The 26,213-nt window shown below is 39.1% G+C and overlaps 1 protein-coding gene across 1 annotated transcript in view; it reads right to left on the bottom strand.

The window, feature by feature from the left end:
* Positions 1 to 26,213, bottom strand: part of LOC117384930 (receptor tyrosine-protein kinase erbB-4-like) — a 540,640-nt gene that overhangs the window by 19,304 nt on the left and 495,123 nt on the right. The window contains exon 21 of the mRNA XM_055228388.1: positions 7,672 to 7,827. Within this exon, the coding sequence (XP_055084363.1) occupies positions 7,672 to 7,827 (156 nt within the window). The remainder of the gene's footprint in view (positions 1 to 7,671; positions 7,828 to 26,213) is intronic.

Genomic DNA, 26,213 nt, shown 5'->3' with positions numbered 1-26,213 from the left:
CCACTGACTGAGCTGATCAGAACATAATGGTGTTGTGTCCTTGGGCAAGACACTTCCCCCGCTTTACCTTGACGGTCTGCATACACCAGTATATGAACGTGTCGATGGGTGAGTGGTTTCGTGTGGTGCTCGATATGTTTCTGTGTAGACCCCTCCAACAGAAAAGTTACACAGTGGACCTTTAAAAACTAGTCCTGACTACTTCTTTTTGAAGCTCTAATTTCTTGGTTGATAGAGGACACACACTTAGAAACAAAGGGAAGCAAACCCAAACAGAAAGAGCCAATGTCAACCAAATCTGGGACCAAAATGCTAATGACCTACTTAAAAATACATATTTTTAAAGGGCAAATATTACACTATTTTCTGATCTGTTATAATGTTGTTTCCTCATCACAAACAGACCTGGAGTTGTGTTTTGTTTCATTCACACATGTTTAACACACAGACCCTGCATATTTAGGCTAAGTTCTTCTCTCAAACTGAAAACACTCTGTTCCACCTTGTGATGTCATCATGTGGTAATACAGGAAGTGCTCCACTGTGTTTTTAAACTCCATACACCTTCACTAGAATCATTTGGATCTGGATTTGGAACTGCCAAACTCTGCTGAACAAAAGGTAAACGTTAGCTGTTAATTTGAAAACTAACCCTTCATGACATCACAAGGTGGAACAGAGCATGTTTTTGATGAGACAACATTATAACATAGATCAGAAAATAGTGTCATATGGGTCCTTTAAAAAGCATATGGTCGTTAGCATTTTTAAAGGTCACATGAAACCATTATGTGTAATATACGTAGCTGGACAATATCATCTTGTACGTTACAGTAAAATGGTCACAAATACCATTCTCTGTGTTGCTCTTATTCAGGAATTTAAACCTCTAACCTCCTCTTCCACACCTCATCTAACTGCCTCGTATTTATAAACCATCCTTCAGGCATCTTGGTGATTACTGTACTTATCCACGCCTCACTTGTTGACGGCAGACAATATTTGAATGTGTCCTCTGTGAAATATGGGAGAATCGACATGGCCAAGAGCATTCCTCGAGCTCGTGAGCTGAGTGGCGCCATCGATTCGTTTGCGTCGATAGCTAGCATGCTTTTTAGGATGCTAAATGAGATTGTATTGGTATTTTGTCAGCTGTTAGTCTGTGGAAAATGGAGAGGGAATCAGGTCTTTGACGAGGACTCTGTTGAGAACCCTAGATTACTTTGATGATGTTATAAAGCAGGGGTCGATATAACTCTATGGGAGATAAGTGTTTTTTGAAAGAAATATTCAAACTGAATATTGATATTGTTAAAAGGAGGGTATCACTTCTATGGGGTATTAAATGCTAACACATAGCATATTTAGGTCACAGTGTTACCTTTTATTGTTTTGAAAATGCAACAGTTTCGTCCCCCCTCCACTTGCTCTCTGCACTAAGTCACTCCCCTTTCAGAGCACAATCGCAACACTAATAAAACTACTGCGTAAGGTTTGTAAAGTTGTACCTGCTTTTCTATATATTTATGGAAAATTGCAGTGGGTGAGGTAGGCTTTTGGGCTGAGCCATGTACAAGGTCGTACTGCTAACTGTAATGAGGGTTCTGATAATGTAGAGATCCCTAGATTACTTAAACATGCATGGATGGCACATAAAACAGCAGGCATGTTTTTGAGGGAACAACGTTATAACATGGTCGAAATCTCCAAAAAGTCTGCGCAAAACCCACCTTTTACAGTTTTTGACAACGTATTTGTACATTATTATCTTTTGTTAGACATAAGATTGAAAACTTGCCTTATGGATTTCATGGTGTAAAGTATTTTTAACTAATAGCAATCTCTCGTTGAACAAATTGAACTTTTTTGGATTTTGTAGGATAGGCCGAGTAATTACAGAGATATCAACCAGGTCAATACATCTGCAAAGTTACACAATCGGCACATTCACTATAGAATTGTGGTTTAAAAAAGTTGTCTATCTTCTAAACTTGCAAATTGTAATTGTATTCCATCACACAGGAGTGACTGTATAAAGATGACACTCTCATAAAGCTGCACTATAGTAAAAGCTGAAGTTAAATCTGTGAAGACCAAATCAAACAAAAGAAACAAAAGAAAACAATAGTAGATAGATACAGATAATATCTGTTTTCAGTTTCAGTGTAGTTAGCTCCTCCCTTCAGATAGATATAAGGCAGTGTCCACCAATAATCTGACCAGAACTGAAGAAGCGACTTGGATGTGCAGCAAAACGTCTTCACTCCTACAATGATTTGTCCAGTTGACAGATTTAGCTTTGGCTTTTGCTATGGATCAGACCTGGACGACTGAGGGATTACACAGACAAAGATGCACTCTGCAACTTTTCTCTTATGGGATCCACCAACCTTTTGTCTCCATAAAGATGTTACTGCTTTGGCACAACATAGCATTAAACATATCTATCTTGTTATAATACTAGTGTTTTCATTGCTAAAACACAGACTGAACAAGGTTGCCTCTCCAGGTCCCAAAAGTACATTTCTCATTCATTTTCCCATAGACTTTCCAAGACAAAATTATATTCAAAGTTTGAAAGTTCAGGGCTAATCAGCTCTGTGGTAACTAATGGCCACTTTATGTAAAATCTGTTTCTGAAACTTTATAAACTGCTAAATTATTAAAAGATGTTGTCAAATCTTACGTTTTAAATGTGCTGTTTGGACTTTTGGAGCTGACTTCCAAGTAGGCGGGACTGCTACACTGATACATTGCAAAAATCTGAGGTATACTGTCAAAACCAGACTTGGAGAGACTTATCCATGTATTTGTCTCTCGTAGGTTAGACTACTCCAACAGCCTGCTCATGGGCCTCTTCTGTTTTAATGTTAATTTTATGATGATTATTTATGTTTTGATATGTTGTAATGTAATTTTAATGTCTTTCTTATTCCGTAAAGCACTTTGAATTACTTTGTGTACAAATTGTGCTATACAACTAAACTTGCCCTGCTTTGCCCTACCATAAATGTAACAGCTACTGAGTTTGTGAACCCAAAACCTTTAGATTACCACTTCCAAAACAGATTCTCATATATAGCTATATATTTGCATTTGCCTTTCATTGTGTTTTTTCTTTTTACATAATTTAACTGTACAAAGTCAACTCAACAAATGTACTTCTCTAAACAGGACCCTGTAGCCTACATTCAGTGCCAGATACAGTATAATTAGCATATTATGCAGCTGTTAGCATTAGCATGAAGCCACACGTAGCCTTGACACACATACATGCCTGCTCTAGTGGGAAATCGAAGAAGCTAGTGTTAGGTATCGCTACTTTGACTTTACTAGCTATATCTATACCACGCACTTGGATGTGCTGACGATGCTAATGGAGAGTACCCACACGCGGTCAGTCACGGCGGGGTGGGAGTCCGCACAGTGCCAGTGACTGTTTGTCCCAGAGTGAGAACAGACACATGACTATAGATATAAAGTCATTAGCATTAGCCTAGTCAAATGAGGTCATCAGGAAGCTGTTAAAGGTGCAAGAATATTTAGGATTTTGAAACGGTTTCAGAGATTGGATAATATGGCAGTTGTTGTTTTGGAAAAAAAAAGAAAAAAAAATAATAAAAAAATTAAATTAAAATAAAAAAGGAAAATTATGATATTGAGATGTTCATAATACAAAAGTAGCAAAAAAAAAAAAAAAAAAAGGCAGTGAAAATAATAAAAAGCTAAAAAAAATAAAAAAAAAGACAAAAAAAAAGTTGTAATCTGTACATTTTTAAACAAATATGCTCTTATTTATTTTATTTTTTTGGGGGCTAAATTGTTACACACTGGGACTTTAAAGGTGCACTGTGTAACATTTTTGGTGAAGAGTAGCCTACACCAGCTGCTTGGCCTGGAATATACCACACTATAGTGCTAGCTTTAAAATTGTGAGCGGGCTTGCCTCTCCACAGATCTGACTTGCAATTTGGCCTACACTATGTGCTCCTCCCCATGCGCGACCGTAGCTCACTGATCCAAAGGTTGGCGGTTTCAATCCCGCGCTCGACATAAACATCATCGGTCAAGCGGTCAGATCTACTGACCCACAGGTTGCTGGTGCAATTCCAGCTCCCACAGATGAATACTGCTGTTGTGTCGTTAGGCAAGACACTTAACCCACCTCGCCCCCAGTGTCTGTCTATAAATGCGTGAATGGGTGCGTAGTTCCTTGATGTAAAGCGCTTTGATTGCCTAGGAGGTGGAAAAGCGCTATATAAAAATACGCCCATTTACTATAAAAATACATCAGTTTAATGCCATACTTTGAAACATTCTAGGCAATAATAACATGACCATGGAGACAAGTAGAAAATTGCATAGCGCACCTTGAAAGCGGTAATAATACAAACATTAATAGTACCTTTAAAGTGAATTAGTAAACGTAAACAGCCACATATGAGATAGAGTTATTGCTTATATTTTGTGTTGTCCAGAGCGAGGCCCGGAGCAGAACACAGCGCTTTAATAAAGGGCCGTGATGAGGTCGATTTGCATGGGGAGTCTGGGGCGACGCACGACCCGGCCTGATGAATGTGGTCCCGCTCCCCAAACACTGCAGACTGATTGGAACCGAGGTGGCTCTATTTGTTTTGGATGAAGGCGTAGGCAAATTGGGTTCCGGTAAAAATTAAAGTTCAACCAAAACAGTTTAAACGCCTTATCACAACACTTCACACTGAGGGATTTGTAATTTGACTAAAGCTTCGGAAATGAATGCTATGAGATTATTAAAGAAATCGCCTTTGTGTAACTTAAAGATCAACTGTGTAACTTTTCGACTTATTGATGAAATGTGGGGGTTATAGATCAGACCTGTGGAGAGGCGAGCCCACTCACAGTAAGAATGTAAGGTTTTTTTTAAGAGATATTTGAGCAGTAAAACACCTTTGCAGAAATAAATGCTTGATAGTAACGTTTAATGCTATAACGTGGAACATTCTAGGAAAAGCAGTTAGATGTATGTGCATCAGAACATTATGGGTAGCACTGGAACAAAGACTTAATTCATAATCAACAAATTGTTTATTAGGAATGATTCAGACTAATTCAGAGTAACTAGGCCTATTTATAGAGAGGTCTTGTTATAATACCATCCATCCAAACGTTTTCTTTTTTACCAGACTTCCTCTACTCCAGGCACTTCCTCCAGCTCCTCCAGTGGGACCGCAAGGCGTTCCCAGGCTGTTATAATGTTCTCTGAGTAATCTAGCGATCTCTCCAAGGCCCCATTCAAACCCTCGTTACGGTTAGCGGTAAAAGTTTGCCTAATGCTCCGCTCACAAGCCAATGTCACCCATGCTCCCACGTGACATATCTCCATAAATATACAAAAACGTGATACAAAACTGTACACTACAACTTCACAAACCTGATGTGATGCGCAGTAGTTTCATTTGCACTCTGATTGTGTTGTGATAGTGCTCTGAAGGGGGAGTAACTTAGCATGGAAAGCAAACGGATAGTATCAAAAATGAAAGTGAAAATTATTAAGTATTACGACAAATGTGTGCAATGACTGTCCAAAATGCAAAATAAAAAAATAAAAATCGAACTTGAGATTGGAAGATATCATATTGCCAAAGTCCTAATAATGCTACGTTATTTTAATTCCATGGCCTATTTAGTTCTTGTCTGATTCAAACTAAATGCAGAATGTTCATTATTGTTGCTTTTCCTGAAATGTTGCATTTATTCAAATACAGGTGTTTTTATTGCTCAAAAATACCTCAAAAACATGTGTCTGAGTGGGCTCGCCTCTCCACAGACCTGCCTTGTAAATTCCCCTTATGGTGTCACGTGCTTGTCTTCATGGAGCTAGATTAGTTTTACGCCATACTTTCAAACATTCCAGGCATAGCTATGGAAACAAGTGGGTGATAGACCATAGACTAGAAAAGTTACGTATTGCACCTTTATTACTGGACATCATTTCTATTATATGCTCCAAAACTTGTGCTTGATTCCTGTTTATAGAACCACACGGAGACATTCAGATCTGCACCAGAGCCAAAATACTTAAAGGGAGTGATGTGAGGTAAGCATCTTAACTATTTTGAATGTTCCACAGAGGAGCTTTAAGCATATGGTGTAAAGATTGTGAGAAGTACTGGAAAATGCTAATGGTTTCTTTAGGGAGAGGCATAAGCAGCAATAAAACAGACAAACCGTGCCCATTTTCCCCAACTAGGATTTCAGTTCAATACATTTTTTCAAGTTTATTTATATTGCACATTTAATACAACTAGAGCTGACCAAAGTGCTTCACAACAACAACAAAACACACATACAGATCACACAACACATGGCTTATGGTTGAGGTTTTATTGTTCTAGCGAGTGTTAAATGCCAGGGAGAAGAGGTGGGTTTTCAGTCTACAGTCAGCTGACCTTATTTAACCCTTCACTATGGGCCAGTATAGCTCACCTAGACCTTTATTCTTTTTTTAGCCATAAAAATCATGTTAAAGGAAGTATCAGAATTTACTGCATTTTTTCACACAACTACCTCTATTTTACACATCCATCCGTATTTTTTCTTTTACGCATCGAATAAATGACTGGGAAAATCCCCACAGCACCCACGCTCTCATTCGTCACCTTAGAGAGGGACAGCAGAGGCAGATTACCGTAATCACGGTAAAATGTTTAAATAGCCCCATGTCTCCGCTTTGAGACGCCGTTTGAATTTAGATGAGAGCACGACTGGAAAGTCTGCAACCGCGCTCTATCGGCGACGATAGGATCCGACGCTATAGGGTGAAAGGGAGTACAGTAACTCCCTTAGCTAAAGAGGACCCAGTGCACACATTTAAACACAATCAGTAATATTTTGAATTGCATCTGATATTTCTTTGTATTTAATGCATTGGCTTTGAAAGATTTATTTATTTTTTTCATCAAGATAATAAGTACAAAAAAAAAAAAAAAGTCATCTGAAATTTGGTGTCTCTTGTGAAATTGATGATAAAGTTCTGGTTCATTAAAAAAAAAAAAATTAAATAAAATTACTTTTACATTGCATTGAATTGAATTAAAATATATTAAATTTAATTGATTTCTGATATAAAAATCAACCGTTTACATTAAATGTGTTTATTTAAAGTCGTATTTGTAATATTTTCTGTTCCTTGTAATGAATAAGAAAAAGAATTAAGTTAATTATTCAAATAAGAATAGAAGATTTCTATGGATTTATAAGTGTGTTAACTGAATATATAGGATTTTTTATTTTTATTTTTTTTACGGTTGATATATTTTTAAGAAATGAATGAATAAATCAATAATAATTTATTTTATTTCAATTTTTTTAATTCATCTATTTTGTGTTTTATACAGGTTTTTTTTTGTTTTGTTTTGTTGTTTTCATTTTGAATTGCTAGAAGGTTAAGTGTTTCGCCCAAGAACAACGACCGCTTTCATCTGTGCGAGTTGGAATCGCACCGCCAACCTGTGGGTCTGTGGAACTGAGCGCTTGAACGATGATGTTTACGTCGAGAGTGGGATTCGAACCGCCAACCTTCGGCTCAGTGGCTCAGTGGACCAAACACTCTACCAACATCACTGTATAGTTTCACTACATAGACACAAGACAACACAATAATACATTCATGTGGTCACTTACACCAACCTTTCCGCCATCTGCGTTGTACTCCTTCTCATCCGCATCCAGGAGCCGCGCCAACCCGAAATCCGTGATCTTGATGTGATTGGGCGATTTCACGAGAACGTTCCGGGCTGCCAAATCTCTGTGAACCAACCTCCTCTCCTCCAGGTACATCATGCCCTGCGAAGAAACACCAAGATCTTTCATTATCGAAATATATTCAAGCAATTATACACGCGGGAAAAAGTGTCAGCGCTAGCATTAAACCGGTGTCAGAACTGTCATGGCGGTCGACATTTAAATGCAATCTTTCAGTGTTGGAGGGAGAGACAAAGGAGCTCTCAGGGCGTCAGGCGTTTGGAGTTTTGATGAGATGGAAATACAGAAGAGGTCTTGATTCAGTGGCTCAGGGCTGAGAGAATGCGACGTGGGTTTACATGGCTGTGGGGCAATGGAGCGTGTGCATACAGAGACGAAAATGTAATATAATGATGGAGCAGAGCAGATGTATGGGTCCCTGACAGCCAGATTCTTTAAGAACTTTAGTATTGTTGTTTAAATGTTACTTAAGTCAGCATTAAGTTAAGGATAAGGTACTCTTTAGTGTCATTGTAATGAAACCTGGCCTCTGCATTTGACCCATCCTTCAGTGTCAGTGGGTTAAACCTGTCAGAAGCAGATCTTGAGCTAGTCTTCGTCAGAACTACCTCAGCTGGACCTACTGCAAATGTTTTGGGTTCAGCTGCAACCAAATGAAGCTCATCGAGGCTAACAGATACAGTATAGCGACTAATCTGCAACCAGGGAGCGTATCTGGGCTCTGCATTTGGCCCATTCTTCAGTGTCAGTGGGTAAAACCTGCCAGGAGCAGTGGGAACTCCAGATCTTGAGCTAGTCTTGGTCGGAACTACCTCAGCTGGACCTGCTGTGAATGTTTTGAGTTGCAACCAAATGAAGCCCATCGATGCTAACATTTGTAGTGGCTAATGTGCAACCAGGGAGCATGTCCGACCTCTGCATTTGACCCAGTCTTCAGTGTCAGTGGGTTAAACCTGTCAGGGGCAGTGGGACCCATCTCCAGATCCTGAGCTAGTCTTGGTCAGAACTATCGTAACTGGACCTACTGTGAATGTTTTGGGTTCAGTTGCAACTAAGTGAAGCTCATCAAGGCTAACAGATACAGCGGCTAATCTGCAACCAGGAAGCGTATTTGGAAATCCGAGCGTAAAACCAAAGAACCAATCAGGAGCACACTGCTGGTTTGGCAACAAGGCTGTCAACCTGTTGCTAACGCCAGCAGGAGCAACCTCTGGGAAAGCAGGCACCGGATTTGTCAGTTATTAATGTTCATATATTAATTTAGCAACAAAATTGGGAAATAAGCCTCAGGATCATGTAGGGAGGGTTAATAGGAACATTTTAAGGTCAGAATGATGATGACAGTTTTCAATAGGAGTCAATCGGACCTCGAAAGAACCGCTTTTTTCATATTGGGAACGTATTGGGAACGTGGCGGCTGGCATGTTAGCAAGTCTACCCAGACACAAGGAGAACCTGCAAACTCCACATGGAAAAGAGAGAAGAACATGGACCCTTCTGGTTGTGAGGCAAGAGTGCTAACTACTCCGCCAAGATGACTGAAAGCTATACTGTATAACTTTTCTGTGTCTGTCTGCAAAACTGCTTAGGCTCCATGGAAATGTCATTGCTTGATCTGTAGGTTCCACAATATGGCATTAAAATGATCAATCTCCATTGAAGCATCCAAGCAGGTGGCGCCAACATGCCAAGTGACAGGTCAGATCAGTGGAGAGGTGACCCCGTTCACAGTAAAAAATACATGATTTTCCAAGTTATTTTTGAGCAATATTAACACCTAAAAGAACATGAGTGTTCAATTTGTCTATTACAAAAAAGTTTTATCACAAACTTAGAAGTGATTAAAGGCACTGTACCTGATTTTAAGTGTTAGTTAGCATGCTAATTGTTTTTAGCATTACCGTGACGATAAACAACTCCACTCTGGTCTCTGAAAGTTGTGAAAAGCTCTTATAAACCCATCACTGTGAATAATTAGGATGGTCAGCATGCATAAGGTAAGTGAGGAATAACTAGTTCTCTCAGGTACAACGCCTTTAATGTGTGATATTTTAGCCGCTAATTAGCATGTTTCCGATGTATGCAATTTCTACTATACTAAATGCTGAACTTTGTCAGAACCTTGCAAAGGCCAGTCAATCAAAAACGAGCTTTAACTTCCTCATCAATCAAATATGACAAACACCTTGGACCTTGAGTACCGCGCGGCAACTTCTGCTATTCTGCATTTTCTAACGATTAAGCTAATTGGCGGGATAACATTAGCATGGGCGCTTACTCGGCAAAATCCGGGACAGCGCAGGTTAGGTGGGCATGTGTCAAACGAAATTAAAACGTCACTCAAATTTTCTCATAGCATCGGAAAAATATGCTAATAATATTGAAACGTATAAAAAATTCAGGTGCGGATATTTGAATTCCAAGGTCGTGTTAGCCCTTGGGGATGCTAGCTAGCAGTGTACATCTCGACCGACTCGGCCGCAATCTTGTTCTGTCATACGTGATATCATGTCCGTCGTAATTGGAGCCATTTTGAAGGCGACAGCGCGGCGCTAACAATAGACCATTGTCCAATTTGTTAGCGCTGATTACGTACACCTGATGAGCAGCGTCGGACGAGGAGGGACAACAAAAGCCGCAAGCGGGTTTGAGTGGCACCTCCGTAATTTGTTGCTCAGTGGACTGGAGGGGGATTTGACACTACACGTGAACACAAAAGAACGCTTAGTGGAGGCAAAACAGAGTTAGCAATTAGCGTCAGTGGATGGAATGTAACTCATGTGTTGTACAGTGGTGGTTAAAGGGGCCGTAAATATCTTGCTAACCCTTTAAAAGTTGCGTTACAATTTACTTTCTTTCTCAAAGACAGACCTGGAGATGTGTTTTGATTCATTTTTTTGAGTATATCTTTAATCTGCATCATTCTTCTCAGTGCAAAATACTCAGTTCTACTTTGTGATGTCATAAGTGGGGTTAGTATACACACTACCAGTCAAAAGTTTGGACACTGCTTTGTCGACGACGCTGCAAACCCTGGGCCGTATCATGAAATGTTTTTTACTTCAAAGCTGTGCCAAGTCAGGGTCAAGAAATAAGAAAGCGTAAACCAGGGTTCGAAGCAAATGGTGTCTATTTTTGAAAATGTAAAAAAAAAAACAAAAAAAAAAACAGGTTTGGAGTTATTTTGAGTGCATTTTTGTTTACTACACTCCACATGTGTCATTCATAGTTTTGATGCTTTTAGTGAGAATCTACAGTGTGGATCATCTGGAAATTAAACCTTTGCCACATTACAGTTAAAAGATTCAATACACTTTTTTTTTTCTTTCTGAAACTCAATACATAAACACACACACAACACACACCATACACACACAACACACACACAACAGACACCATTCACACACAACACGAACCATACACATACAACACACACTCAACATACGCCATTCACACACAACACACATCATACACACCATACAAACACCATACACACAACACATACTCAACATACACCATTCACACACAACACGCACCATACACTCACAACACACACCATACACACTCGATACACTCGCAACACACACCCAACATACACCATTCACACACATCATGCACTATATACACAACGCACACCATACACACAACACAAACAAAACACACACCATACACGCACCATACACGCACAACACACACAAAACATGCACCATACACACAACACACAACACCTGTGTATTGTGTGAGTGTGTGTTGTATGTGGTATTCATGGTTGTTTATGTTTTTTTTCCTGACTGCTGCTTGTACACTATTTTTTTTTTACTTTTTTATTTTTTTATGTTTGGTGCATTGCTGAATTAATGTCCCTTTCCACTTTTGCTAATACGACATCTTTAAAACAAAATACCTTACAACTACTCAGCTGTTTCAAGAGAACATTAAAAAACATAAATAATAAAGAGATGCATTTTGTAATTCAAGGTCGTCCATCACGAACCAGGAAATGAAATGGAATTGCGTTCTGTTTTAGCCGACTCCCTCCTCAATCTCCACACAACTAGCACAAATTGAAAAAGCTGTAATCAGTAACTTTTCTCATGGTCTGCAACTTTCTTTTAATGTTCAGTATGGTTTTTAACTTTGAAATCTCTTTAGCGACAGGCTGGTCTCGTAAACCATGCCATGCTACAGGTCAGATCTATGGAGAGGCCAACTTGCTCAAAAGCAGAATAAATGTTTTTCAAGGTATTTACTATATTTACAATATTACACTATTTTCTGATCTATGTTATAATGTTTTCTTATCAAAAACAGACCTGGAGTTGTGTTTTGTTTCATTCACACATGTTTAACACACAAACTCTGCATATTTAGGCTGAGTTCTTCTTTCAAACTGAAAACGCTCTGCTCTGTTCCACCTTGTGATGTCATGAAGTGGTAGTTTTCAAGTTAACAGCTCCTTTTACCTTTAGTTCAGTAGAGTTTGGCAATTCCAGAGCTGAAATCATCTAAATGATTCTAGTGAAAGCGTATGGAGTTTGAAAACACAGTGGAGCACTTCCTGTATTACCACTTTATGACATCACACGGTGGAACAGAGTGTTTTCAGTTTGAGAGAAGAGGGTTTGTGTGTTAAACATGAGCGAGTGAAACAAAACACAACTCCAGGTCTGTTTGCGATGAGGAAACAACATTATAACATAGATCAGAAAACGGCGTAACACGGGACCTTTACGTTTTGTAGCGTCTTGCTAGTTTTGACGCGCGATTCTTCTGTGGTCCGTGCGCATCTTCACGGGCCTGTGCTCACAATGGCTCACCGTCTGCTCCGCTGCTCTTGATTGCACAGAGCCCGGGCCAATTCAAGCGCATTAGAGTGACTGTTAAACAAGGCAGCACCACTTTGCAGAGCGATCGATTAAAAAAAAAAAAAAAAAGAAAAGAAAAAAAAGAGAGAGAGAGGAGGTAGATGTACAGGCATTGCAGACAAACTGAAGTGTATGACTATAGCTAAAGGGCCCATATTACACTGTTTTCTGATCTATTTTATAACGTTGTTTAACACACAAACTCTGCGTATTTAGACTGAGTTCTTTTCTCAAACAGAAAACACACCATTCCACCTTGTGATGTCATTAAGTGGTAATACAGGAAGTGCTCCACTGTGTTTTTAAACTCCATACACCTTCACTAGAATCATTTGGATAGTTTCAGCCCTGCAGTTGCCAATATCTACTAAACTAAAGGCCAAAGGTCGCTGTTAATTTGAAAAAAATATAATAATAATAAAAAATAAATAAATACATAATAATAATAATAATATTAATAATAATAATAATAATAATATTTTTGTGTAAAATAAGTGTATTTTTTTAAAATATTTTTTTACATTAAAATACATTTATTTTTCTATTAAAGTGGAGACAGTGGTGCATCTGGTTAAGCATCTGACTATGAGACCAAAGAGTAAACGGTTTGCTTCCCTCACACAATTCCAAATTTTCCAAATCATTCTGTAAACAGTTTACTTGGTTTGATTTACTTATATATTACTTACTTTAATATTTTATTCATGGGAAATATTTTGGATGATGTAAAAACACTCATAGTTCCAGCAAACAATACAAAAATCATTACCAAGGTCTTTCAGGAGCAGTGGTGTGAAACAGTGGTGATAGTTAAAGTACCCGTGCATGTGAGGAGGTGGGCCGAGTTAGAATGCACCAGATGCCCCGTCGTGATCCCCGTACCGCCCGTTCTCAGACACAATGTGAGGGGAAATCGATAATGCTCCAAGTCCTCCTCATCCATCATCCCAGGGACATGTACAGATACACATGTGAGCACAAGGCTGACAGGGACCACCCGGAGACCAGGCGCGCCGTACACCGCATGCTATATTACATCTGTCAGCTAGCATTGTGTCCACACACGGCTGTATACATAAAACATTTTTATATGTCAAGGTCTGAAATGTGGAGTCTTGTTTTAGACCTGGTTTAGTACTAGTTTAGTACTGGTTTAGTTCTGGTTTAGACCTGGTTAAGACCTGGTTTACACCTGCTTTAGTCCTGGTTTAGTCCCGGTTTAGTCCCGATTTAGACCTGGTTTAGTACTGGTTCAGTGCTGATTTAGACCTGGATTAGACCTGGTTTAGTCCTGGTATAGTCCTGGTTTAGACCTGGTTTAGACCTGGTTTAGTACTGGTTTAGACCTGCTTTAGACCTAGTTTAGACCTGGTTTAGACCTGGTTTAGTCCTGGTTTAGTCCTGGTTTAGTCCTGGTTTAGTCCTTGTTTAGACCTGGTTTAGTCCTGGTTTAGACTCGGTGTAGTCCTTCCCACTGCTTCTGCCAGGTTGCCACAGTGTTAGCGAAGGATGGGTCAAATGCAGAGAACTAATTTCTCTACACAATGTATTAACATGTTTTAGAAGTTTCACTTCTCCCTTTTCTCTCTGTGCTAAATTATTCCCTTTTCAGACCTCTATCACAAGACAATCAGCGTGCATCCTGCTAATGAAACTACTGCACATCACATCAGGTTTGTGAAGTTGTTGTGTACAGTTTTGTATCATACAGGAGCCAGGGCGAGATCACTAGATTACTGAAACACACCTGGACGGCATCTAAAACCTCTTCAGTCGTGTTTTTGATGAAAAAACGACGTTATATATAGTGCATTTAAAACAGATGCCTTGTGCAGAGCGGAGCTGGCCGATCGATACCACAGCTGATTACAATAAGCCCAAAGAAGAGCGAGCCACCAAATATTTATTCCTCCTGTCCCAGTGCAGAGGAATTAGGAATCAATGAAGCTCTGAGTCCATTAATACACTCAGGTGACAGGACACAGAACCGGCACTTCTCTGCAATGGGAGGGGGAAGCAGAGGGACATGGTGGAGGGGAGGGGGCACTATGGGCACGATTTAGGCAGAACTCGGTAGTACTCAGTTACATTTAATTGAGTAACTTTGTACAGAGGGGGTATTAGGCGAAATGAAGTATTTGGAGCTTTCTACCATGTTATACATTGTTCCCTCATCAAAACTATACACTACAGCTTCCCAAACCTGATGCGATGTGCAGTAGTTTCATTAGCGGGGTGCACGGCGATTGTGTTGTGATGGCGCTCTGAAGGGGTGTGACTTAGCGCAGAGAGCAAAGAGAGGGGAGAAGCTTATAAAACTTATAAAACATGTTAATACGTTGTTTCCGGTTGAATATAGCATTTTCAAAACAATAAAAGGTAACATAATGATTTAAATATGTTAGGTGTTACCAATTAATACCCTATAGAAGTAAAATACCCCCCTCAGAGTAGTTTTCAGACTCGTACCACGACTGACACACATGTATTTATGGACTAATAATATTCATACAAGTTTTTGTCAAGATGGATCTCACGCAAACATGATGTAGAAATGTGGAAATTATTGTTCTTTTAGCAGCTCGAGCTAAGGTACATGGCTAACGCTAGCAACGTTAAACCTTTAACAGTGTATTTAAGAGTGTTTTATTCATAATCTGCCTCTCTCTGATTCCATTCAGACTTGTTGTGTCCGGTTAGTGACCAGCACTGGACACTACTTTATGGGAAATTTTGAGTGCACTACTTTTTCACTCACTGGACATTCAGACACCATTAAATAGCACTAAGAAGGGAATAGTTAGGACATCCAGATGCATCTAAAGGTGATTTGGTGTGATATGGCCTCTTTAAAGCTCCTGTATTACACTTGTGAGCTTTAAGTCATGTTCTAATGTTGTTACCTCATCAAAAACAGACCTGGAGTTGCGTTTTGTTTCATTCACACATGTTTGAGTAACTCTTTATTAGTCTGTCTGCATCTCTAAAGCGCAAAATGCTCTGTTCCACCTTGTGATGTCATGAAGTGGCCGTTTTCAAGTTATCAGCTACTTTTTTCACCTTTTGTTTAGTGGAGACTGGCGATTCCAAACCATCCAAACGATTCTAGTGAAGGTGTGTGGAGTTTAAAAACACAGTGGAGCACTTCACTTCCTGTATTACCACATGATATCACAAGGTGGAACAGAGCGTTTTCCTTTTGAGCGAAGAACACAGCATAAATAAGCAGGATTATAGTGTTAACAATGTGTGAACAAAAAAAAAAACCCAAAAAAACACAACTCCAGGTTTGTTTATGATGTGGAAACATTATAACAGAGATCAGAAAATCGCGTAATAAGGGCCCTTTAACATATTTGTTTTGCTTCCAGGTAAAGGCATTACATCTCCATGGCGATAAGATTGCAGCCTTTCCATTATAAGAGTCACGTCTTTAAATTGTGAAGGGTAAATTGACAATAATACACTACAGCTATAGATGTTATTCAAGGTACTATAGTCTTCTTTTCTTACAATAGCCAGCCCTTTACAGAGTACTGCCTTCTCACCGGCCAAAAGGTACAAAACCTCATAGCGTCTTTTAAGCTTTTTATTTTTTTGGTGTTGAAAGCAGAAAGCGCTCCTCAGAGGAAGACTTCTTGGTTCAAAGTCTATATTTACTGCTGACCTTTCAAACAGCACCAAGAGCGCAGCTAAAGTGGAGCAAAAATGCTATCCAGCCGCGGCGCAAGCTAGCAAATAAGCACAAGGGATAGGTGAAGGAAATGATAGTACTTATATGCAATCAGATGGAGAAATTGCAATATGTAAGTTTCCCGTAAGTGTGGAGCAGGTGTGACTGTTTTAAAGGTACAGTGATTTTACAAAAGACATATTGTGCTTGTGTCCCGTGGATCATAGTGTCGTATGTAGCACATTTTCAATCGCAATATTCGTCTAAAATGACTTGAAAAAAGAATTGAGTCCACTGACTGCTGCGTTAGAAAACTGCAGTGCCCAACGGGAGCTGATTTCGCCGTAAACGTCATCGCAAACAAGGCAGAATTCGTGCAACTGTCAGCGGCTACGATGGATAGCTGCAAATCATGCTGGCGAACCATTGATTTTTTGTTTTATTTGTATTAAAATGACCACGCAATGCTGCCAAATCCTGCGCATATCACTGATTAAGAAAATAAAAGCAGTGGACGGATATAGGTGACAGTGAAAACAGGGGTTGATCGGCAAAATGGCGTCTTGAAAATAAGCGATTAAAGATGCACAAATCGCTCCAAATACAATTTCGAGAGGGTAAATGAGAAGGAAACAACTATAACATGATTAAAACCTCTGAAAAGTCGATTCTTGAAGCTAAAATAGGTCTGAAGGCGTATTTTAGCTTCGAACCGTTACCTAACTGATACTCTGAGTCATGTTTGAGAAATCCTGTAGTATATAGTCTCAAAATGCATAAAAGCTTTCATACGCAAATGTTCAAAAACGTGGAGGAAATAAACGTTTTTCAGAAATAAAAATGTCACTATGAACAGGTGAATTCTGTAGCTTTGAATAAGACAATGGACCTGTTTATATTATTTGAAGAACTGTATGTAGCCCGCACTCTTACAGTTTTACAAAGTTACTACAGTCACAATTGAAACTGTGTTGCCAGAGCCTTAACCTGCAGATAAACGACACATACAAGTTTTTCTCATTCTCAGTATATGGACAGGCCTCATGTGAAAGCTCAGAACCTCCAGAATTCACTCACTGAGCTGAGCTGGTTTAAGTAGCGACGATTCAGATCAAAGAGAGTCCATTTGGGTTTAAAACAGCTGGATTTCATCTTTGAAACTGGCAACCCGAATGAGAGAATCATGTGAGGCTCATTCTACTTTCTGATTGGATAATCGTATTGAACCAAAACACAAAGTTACAACATTAACAGCTTGGTTATAATGTTCAATGTTTTTGTGATTAAGAATAAATCAGCCTTACAATTTTGATCAGTAAAAGCTGTACTTGGTTTTCACAGGTTTAACTCGTATTTGCACTAAAATTGTTCAAATTGCAACCACAGAACCTTCAATATGAGACTATAATAATAAAAAAAAAATCCATAATCTATTTTATAAGTCACTACAGCAGCTAACAACATTTAAACTTGCTTAAAAACAATGAAGAAAACATGGTAGTCTGCTCCACTTTTTACGTGAGCATCTACATTGAAGACCTTAGCACCCCCTTCGCTCCTCCAACCAAAAATACCTAGCGCCGCCCTTGGACACAGATCGGTCAAGTATATGTCATTTAAAGCCAAAATCTTACATACATTTCCTTTAAGGTGTAATCATCAAACATATTTTCCCAAACATTGCACCAAGACTTTCAATTTAGCTTAATAAAATATAAACTTTTACATTTATGACGCAAAACAGCTAACACAGCTCTGCCCGTGCGTTTAGTGTCCCCTCATACGCGCTGACATTTCCTCACTAATTGTGGAGCAGAACGTGAATGCCAGAGAGAGACACGAGGTCGCGAGGGTACGAAAGGCCAGAGTCAAACCCCTGTACACACGCCTGGCCCATACAACCACGCTAGGGACTGGAAGTGGTAAAAAAAAGTCAACAAATTAATCACAAATCTGAAAAAGTTTAAAATGCACCCAAATGAATTGCAGTTATCTGTGATTAGTTGCATTTTTTATTATTATAATGCCCCAAAATTATAAAATCGACACATTGCATGCTTTAAAACATTGAATAAGAGGATGTTACTAGCACGTTACCATATCTTCAGAGCACTTTAAAATGTGTAACCACGTTGCATTTGACTAATTATTTTATTTTATTTTACTTGCACAGTGTTGTGTCTAAGTCTATTTTCTAATCTTGATTTTTGACTGCCTATTTATATTCTCTTATTGTTCTTAAAGGTTCTACATTACGCAAAACTGACTCGCTGTTACCTCCTCAAAAATATACCTGGAGTTGTGTTTTGCTTATCCACACATGTCTGAGTAATCAAAATGCTGTGTTCCACCTTGTGATGTCATGAAGTGGTCGTTTTCAAGTTAACAGCTCCTTTTTACCTTTTGTTCAGTAGAGATTGGAAATTCCAGGGCTGAAATGATGCAAATAATTATAGTGAAGGTGTGCGGAGTTTAAAAGCACAGTGGAGCACTTACTGTATTACCGCATGACATCACAAAGTGGAACAGAGTGTTTTCAGTTTGGGAGAAGAATGGTCTAAATGTAGTTTATGTGTTAAACATGTGTGAATGAAACAAAACACAACTCCAGGTCTGTTTGTGATGAGGAAACAACATTATAACGTAAATCAGAGAATAGTGTAATACGGGCCCTTTAAACCGTGCGTTGCAACACTGGAATTTCCTGATTATGGGACAAATAAAGCTTATCTTATACATACAGAAGCACACACACACAGGTCTGGAGAGGGGGGCTTGGAGCGGCCTTTGTCACTCTAAACAGGCCCAAAAAGGTTAAGCGCTCCAAATGAGACCTCGTTAACATTTAAACCAAACTTCAGTTTTACCTTGGACTTTATCAGACATTTTGCGTAAATAATGTGGTGAAATGCTGTATATTTTTTTATTCACCTGGTTTGGAGACCTGGAGCATTACTCGCAAAAACAAGGGCACCACGTGATGACATCAGATAGTGTAGCCCAGCTTTTGGAGATTAGGGAAAGGAGATGGATTGAGTATGCGAGAGCTTTTTTACTTTCAAGGCTTTATATCAAGGAACCACTCACCCATTCACACACACACTTATACGCCAGTGTACGCAGACACTAGCAGGTGAGGTGGGTTAAATGTTTTGCCCAAGGAGCTGGAATTGCACCGCCAACCTGTGGGTCAGTGGATCAGACCACTCAACCAGCAATGTTTACGTCGAGAGCAGGATTCGAACCGCCTAGCACACCCTAGGTAATGTTTATACCCTACCCTATACCCTAAGGGGTATCAAACTCAATTTCACCGAGGGCCACATCAGCAAAATGTTGCACTCAAATTTGCTTATATATAAAAATATGACTGCAACTGCGTATCTCCTGATAAACTGACATTTTAAGACAGTCGTACATTTTAATTTACCTTGTTACGGGCCACATAAAATGGCGTGGCGGGCTACATTTGGCCCCTGGGCCTTGAGTTTGACACATCTGCCCTAAGGTGTGAACTGTCCCAGAGCACATATATTTTGCACCCCTACTGGACTATTGAGGGATTACACAAAAATGGCCAAAAGACCCAAAACAAAAACATGATTTGGCGTGATATTTTAGTTATTTACTTACAATGAAGAAATGAGTGAGTAGAAACCAATACTCTTGTAGTAGTAGTAGTATTAGTAGTAGTAGTAGTGGTGGAAAATATGTTTTACTAGTAGCAGCAGTATTAGTACGAATAGTAATAATAGTAGTTGTATGTTGTTAGTAGTTAGTAGTCTCCACAGATGACACAACAATATAGCTGGGTTCAACTTTCAGCCATGCAACCTGGGCTACGTAGTAAATCGCTAATAAACAGAATGTAAAAAAATATTTTGAGAGCAGCCATTTTGTATAGCTTCCCCTACTTTTTATTTTAGTAACAAGACCATAAAGTCTATCGAAAAGTCCTCCTCGAACTCTGTCAACTTGTGAATTGTTTACCGAGGCTAACAGATCTCCAGAGAGGGGTCAAACATTAGCAGCTAGCCCTTAGCCACCTAGCGCAGATGTTAGAGAGGGTAATGGAAAGAACATGAGAGCTAACCAGGCATGAAAAACAAGCAAGGTACAGAGGAGTAGAGGGGAGCAGCGGGGGAGCGAGGCAAACCGGTGGGAGGGTAAAAGGCAAAGGATAAAAGAAGACTTGATGTACAGGTAAGTGGTAAAAGATAGTGCCGGCATTTTTGTTTTGCCTTTGATAAAAATGGCACAATTTTTAAGGTCAAGTTGTCCGCGTGAAATTTATCATCTGAATTTGAACCATTCTTCAAAATAACTGGAGCAACTGATTAGTATTTAAGCCAAGGCTGGTAGTTAGATTGATGTTTTCTGATTTTCTGCTATTGTGTCCTTGGGCAAGACACTCACCTGCCACTTTTGCATAGGTTAGAAGCTTTATGTTTTGATGTGAGCTAAATTATCTCAAAACCACTTTATCTCCAAATTAAAACCAATTAAAACCACATTTTTAAAACCAATTAAAACTACTAATAACATTTTTTATAAACATTTTGAGCTAAATTATCTCAAAACCACTTTATCTCCAAATTAAACCCAATTAAAACCAAATTATTAAAACCAATTCAAACCAAATTATCTAAAAACCACCATGAAAAAGAGTTAAAGCTGCAACACATAACTTTTCTACGCAACCTGTTGGTCACATATATAGCGCTTTTCCATTTTCAAGCCACGGAGACACTAGGAGCGAGGTTAGTTAAGTGTCTTGCCCAAGGACACAACAACAGTATTCATCTGTAGGAGCTGGAATCGCACCGTCAACCTGTGGGTCAAAGGATCTGACGTCTCTGCCAACGATGTTTTATGTCGAGATCGGGATTTGACGCGCCAACCTTTGTATCACTCTTACCTATCTAGCATTTGTTTTGTGCTTTTATTTCTCAAAAGTGGTCTTGCCTCTCCACAGATCTGGCCTGTAACTTAGCCTGATGCCAATAATACAATGTAGATTTTAATTGCAACTAGATCTAACCTCATCAAAACAAAATAAAATACCGGCATACTCCAGTTTGCAAGAGGTTTAATGATCCATCCATTACCACAAACACAAACACACACTTTTGGTTCCCCCATTTACCTCGCCCATACGCCGCTGGACAAATAGCCTGCTTTAGCCTCTTTTTTGCCCCCGGTCAGGTGTTCATCCGAGCGGGCCGATAACAGCGCCGGGTGAAGCCATAGTACACCCCCCCTCCAATCGCCACTCACCCGCCAACCAACCCCCTCCAAGACCCAAAGAAACGACGAGCACGCCTGCCGAATTCTGCAGCTACGGTGATAAGCCTGAGGACAATCGCTTTTTTTGGGGGGTTAGGGGTGGTTGTGAGGGGCGGTTGCGAGGGGGTGGTTGCTAGCATGAGCGTAGCCGTGTTTGAAAGGAACAGGTGTGTGGTATTGTAAGCGCATGCCAGATTTGATTTTAAGTGGCAACAAAAGAAACGGAGGGTTAGGCTGTTGGCGAGCGGTGGCGCTACGGGAGAAGGAGGCGATGCTAGCAGCTATAGGGGGTTAATACAGGAAGTGAATAAGAGTCTGGGTAATTCATTAAGGTTTTGTTCAGTTGTAACAAGTGAGCACAATGTGAGTCTGTAGAATAAAAATGAATAATTTATATGGTGAAACACAGGTCTCTGGTCATGGTTCAAGTGTGCATAATGGATTGGAGAAGTTAATTTTACGTTCCATTCAATATATACCCCAAATATAATAAATAAATAAATATTAAAACATTACATTCATGATAAATTAAGTGTATTTTATTAAAGCGGAAATATTATACAAAATCTTTTCCTTCTCTTTTACACTCAAAGTTGTATTTGGAGTGATTCGTGCATGTCTGAGCAATCTTTAATCATTTATTTTCAAGGCGCCATATTGCCGATCAACGCCAGTTTTCAACGCCATCGGTAGACGCCAACTGCTCTGTGCTTACTTCGTTCTCCAATTTTATTTTTTTAATCCGTGATACATGTAGGATTCAGCAGAGTCTGTCCATAGGAGACGCCGACAGCATGTGACTCTTTGTTTACGATGGCGTTTATGGCGACGTCAGCTCCCATTGGGCCTCGCAGTTTTCTAACACGGGAGACTTGTTTGTTTTATTAAGTAATTTTAGATGAATATTGTGGTTTATAATGTCCAAATTATAACACAATGATCCACAGGTGGAATAGATTATAACTATGTAGCACAATATGTCTTCTTTGATATATATTGGATTTATTTAAATATATTTACTGAAGGTAACAAAAAAAATAAAATAAATAATAATAATAATAATAAATAAAAAATTAAGAAGAAAAAAAATTAAGAAAAAAACCCCAAAACACTTCTCACAAATAAATCAGTCGAGTATTCTTTCTGATTCAATAACATTTTGAAATAACAGCACTACTACCATATGTATTACCACATGTAGTAGCTGAAGTAGCAGTCATCAAAGTAATAGAAGTAGTATTAGTATCAGCATACATTAGCATTAGCATGGAAACTACGGAGAAACCAAGACAACTTCTCCAAAAGGTACAGTTTGTAACTTTCTGGAGATGTTGTGTCACGTGCTTGACTTCATAAAAATAGAAAGTTAAGTCAGAGTTTTTGCTAAAATGTTACATAGTGTGGCTCTAAGTAGAACAATAAAAACACAGAACTGCTTCATAAAGTAAATTAGGACAATCAAATTTTAATATCCAACTTTCATATCTGTAGTAGTAGTAGTAGTAGTAGTAGAAGTAGAAGTAGTTGTAGTAGAGGCTAAAGAGCAACCACAACCTCTTATCCAGCCTGTCCCACACAATCACACACATAAACTTCCTCTCACAGATCACTCTTCATTAAGTGTGCATTCTAATCTGAACTGCAGACTCTTCTTCATGAACGAGCTGAGTGGATGTGACATATAGGGCCCAGTGTGTATAAATGTATATAAATGTACATAATGGCATCCCAGTGGAGAGGTATGGGACCATTTACCCTGCAGTGGAGCGTTGGTTTGGGCAGCAGTGCAGAAAAACACCCAGGCAATCCATCAAAACCATGAAATCCTTATATGTGCATGAGAGAGTGGGTATTGTAATACGATGAATTCACAAAAGAGTAGTAGTGGTATTAGTAGTAGTTGCGGTCGTGTTATAGAAGTATTTAAAGTAGTACGGGATAACTCTGTAGACTTTGTTGTACACTTTAAAATACACAGTACAAATTTGTAGAAATACTGCTAGCCATAGTTGCAGTAGTAGTCGTAGTAGCAGTAGTAGTAGCAGCTGTAGTAAAATCTAGAGTTATTCTAGACAGACGTACTGCTGTTGTGGTTGTAGTAGTAGTTGCAGTAGCAATTTAAGTAGTATGGGGTGTGTTTGTAGACACTTGGTTGTAGACTTTAAGTACCAGTTTCAGCCATGGTTGCAGTATTATTCTAGTTGTAGTAGTAGTAGTGTTAGTGGTAGTGGCAGTATTAGTAGTAGTGGTAGTATTAGTATCAGTAGTAATTGTAGCAGTAGTGATAGTTGTAGTGGTAGTACATTTGTATAATTTATCAAGTTTTTCATGTTATATTTACAACGCAGTATTTTGTTGTAGATGAAGGAAAAGTAGTATTAGCTGAAGCAAGGGCACGCTCTATACTTTTTTCTTTGTAATAAAAAAATAAAATAAAACATAAAAAATATATAATAATAATAATAATAATAATAATAATAATAATAACAATAATTTAAAAGTAGCAATATATTCATGGGTTTCAACATATTCCTCATTCAAATACATTCATTTTATTTTGATATTTTCTTTTAAAATTACTAATCGCTTTAGCAACAGCCCTACTTTTCCATCATCCTCAACTCCATTGCTATATTTCAGCATGTTCCTTTTATTCACAATCATCTCTAATCTATGATATTTCGGTAAAGCTTTTTGTTTTCTTTTAAATCCCTTAGTCTTTAAATGAGAGACATTACAGAGCTCATTCTTAAACACCACTGCTGCTAATATTTTTCAACACAAAGAAATACCTATTCGTCATTGAAAATAAAGCCTACAAAGGGAGCTATTATGCTACAATTATGCGTGCTAATGTTGCGCGGAGCTAGCTTGGGGGCACTGCGGAGGTGAGGTTAGCATGAATAGAATGGAGTTTGTACAGGACTAGCCCGTAGCACCACACAGCACTATTTAACCATCAAACTAATGCCTGTAATTTGTCCGCACTTTGCTATGACACTGAAAGGTAATAATTTTTAATCGTAAGGAGCAATTATCTCGGTTTGAAGCAGTCTTTTCTCCTCTCGACCTGCCCACCGGCCACCTCCGACATACAAGCGGCCGCCATGTTGGTTGGATGTTAACTGGGTTTGCCGGTGTACACAATAATGCCTCATGGGGAAGGGGGAGAAGGGTCTTATTTGTCATTTTTGAGAAATGGATGATAATAGACGATGAGTTAAGAAGAGTGTTGTAGTGTAGTGTTGTGGCTGTAGTTGTAGTGTTGAAACTGTAGTGTTGAAGTAGTTGTATCGTAGTTGTAGCGTTGCTGTAGTTGTAGAGTTACTGTTGTAGTTGTAGTGTTTAAGTGGCAGTGTATTGTTGTAGTTATAGTGTATTGTTGTAGTATTGTAATTGTAGTGTAGTATTGTTGCTGGAGTTGCAGTGTTGAATTGCAGTGGTGAAGTTGTTGTGTTGTAGTTGTAGCGTTGTAGTTGTAGTGTTGAAGTTGTAGTGTTGTAGTTGTGTTGCTGTTGTCGTTGAAGTGTGGTGTTGCTATTGTAGTTATAGTGTTGTAGTATTGTAGTGTAGTATTGTAGTTGTAGTGCAGTGTTGTTGTTGTATTTGTAGTGTTGGGATTGTAGTATTGAAGTGGTTATGTTGTAGCTGTAGTGTTGCTGTAGCTGTAGTATTGTAGTTGTAGTAGTGTAGGTGTATTGTTGTTGAAGCTGCAGTGTTGTAGTTTTGACATTGTATTGTTGTAGTTGTGGAGGTATTGTAGTTATAGTATTGAAATTGTTATGTTAAATTGTAGTGTTAGAGTTGTAGTATTGTAGCGTTGTAGGTGTAGCATTGTAGTTGTAGTGCTGCAGTTGTACTGTTGCAGTGTTTAGGTTGTAGTATTGCAGTGGTAGTGTAGTGTTGTAGTATTGTAGTTGTAGTGTTGTATAGACATAGAGAATCCTTTCAGATCCTTTCAGATAATGTAAACATAGTATATGTTAACCACTATATGTCTCTTCACTCATTAGCATACAAAAGTCACATTGCTAACACCGGAGCTAAAGTTGAAGGTTTCGCCGATTCACAGTGAACCGCCACATATGGCCGTGTATAATGAGGCCTAGCTTGCGGCGCTATGGCTAACGTGTGTGTGCGGCAAAGAGGTGACCGTTCCAATCAAGGCTCCGTGTCCCTCGCAAATCCCGCTCCCGTGCATCCCTGAGCACTGCTGATCCGTACAGATAATTACAAAGACCCGCGGCTCTACCCCCCTGACAGTGACACGCCGCCATTTTGGCTCCATGGCATGTGCAGCAGGGACACATGAAGCAGTTCTCTTGGGGTAGAGGTAGTAAACGTGCATCCAATATTATACTGGTGGTACAATTAAATAGAATGAGAAACTACAATCACGGCTAAACGTAGTAGTAGTACTCGTAATAGTGACTGGCGGCCATTTTGGCGCTGTGGCATCAGCTGAGACACATACAGCTTGGGATAGAGGTAGAAGAAGTACATCACATTATACAGCTGGTTCTGCAAAATGCAATGCAAAAGTAATACAATTACGGCTATATGCAATAGAAGTACTGTTAGTAATAGTAGTGGTAGCGACAGGCGGCCATTTTGGCTCTGGCATGAGAAGGGATATGCAACTC

This window comes from Periophthalmus magnuspinnatus, chromosome 2 (assembly GCF_009829125.3).
Source record: "Periophthalmus magnuspinnatus isolate fPerMag1 chromosome 2, fPerMag1.2.pri, whole genome shotgun sequence".
Classification (NCBI taxonomy): domain Eukaryota; kingdom Metazoa; phylum Chordata; class Actinopteri; order Gobiiformes; family Gobiidae; genus Periophthalmus; species Periophthalmus magnuspinnatus.
Note: the sequence above shows the minus strand (reverse complement) of the source record. Positions and strands in the feature narration are given on the sequence as shown.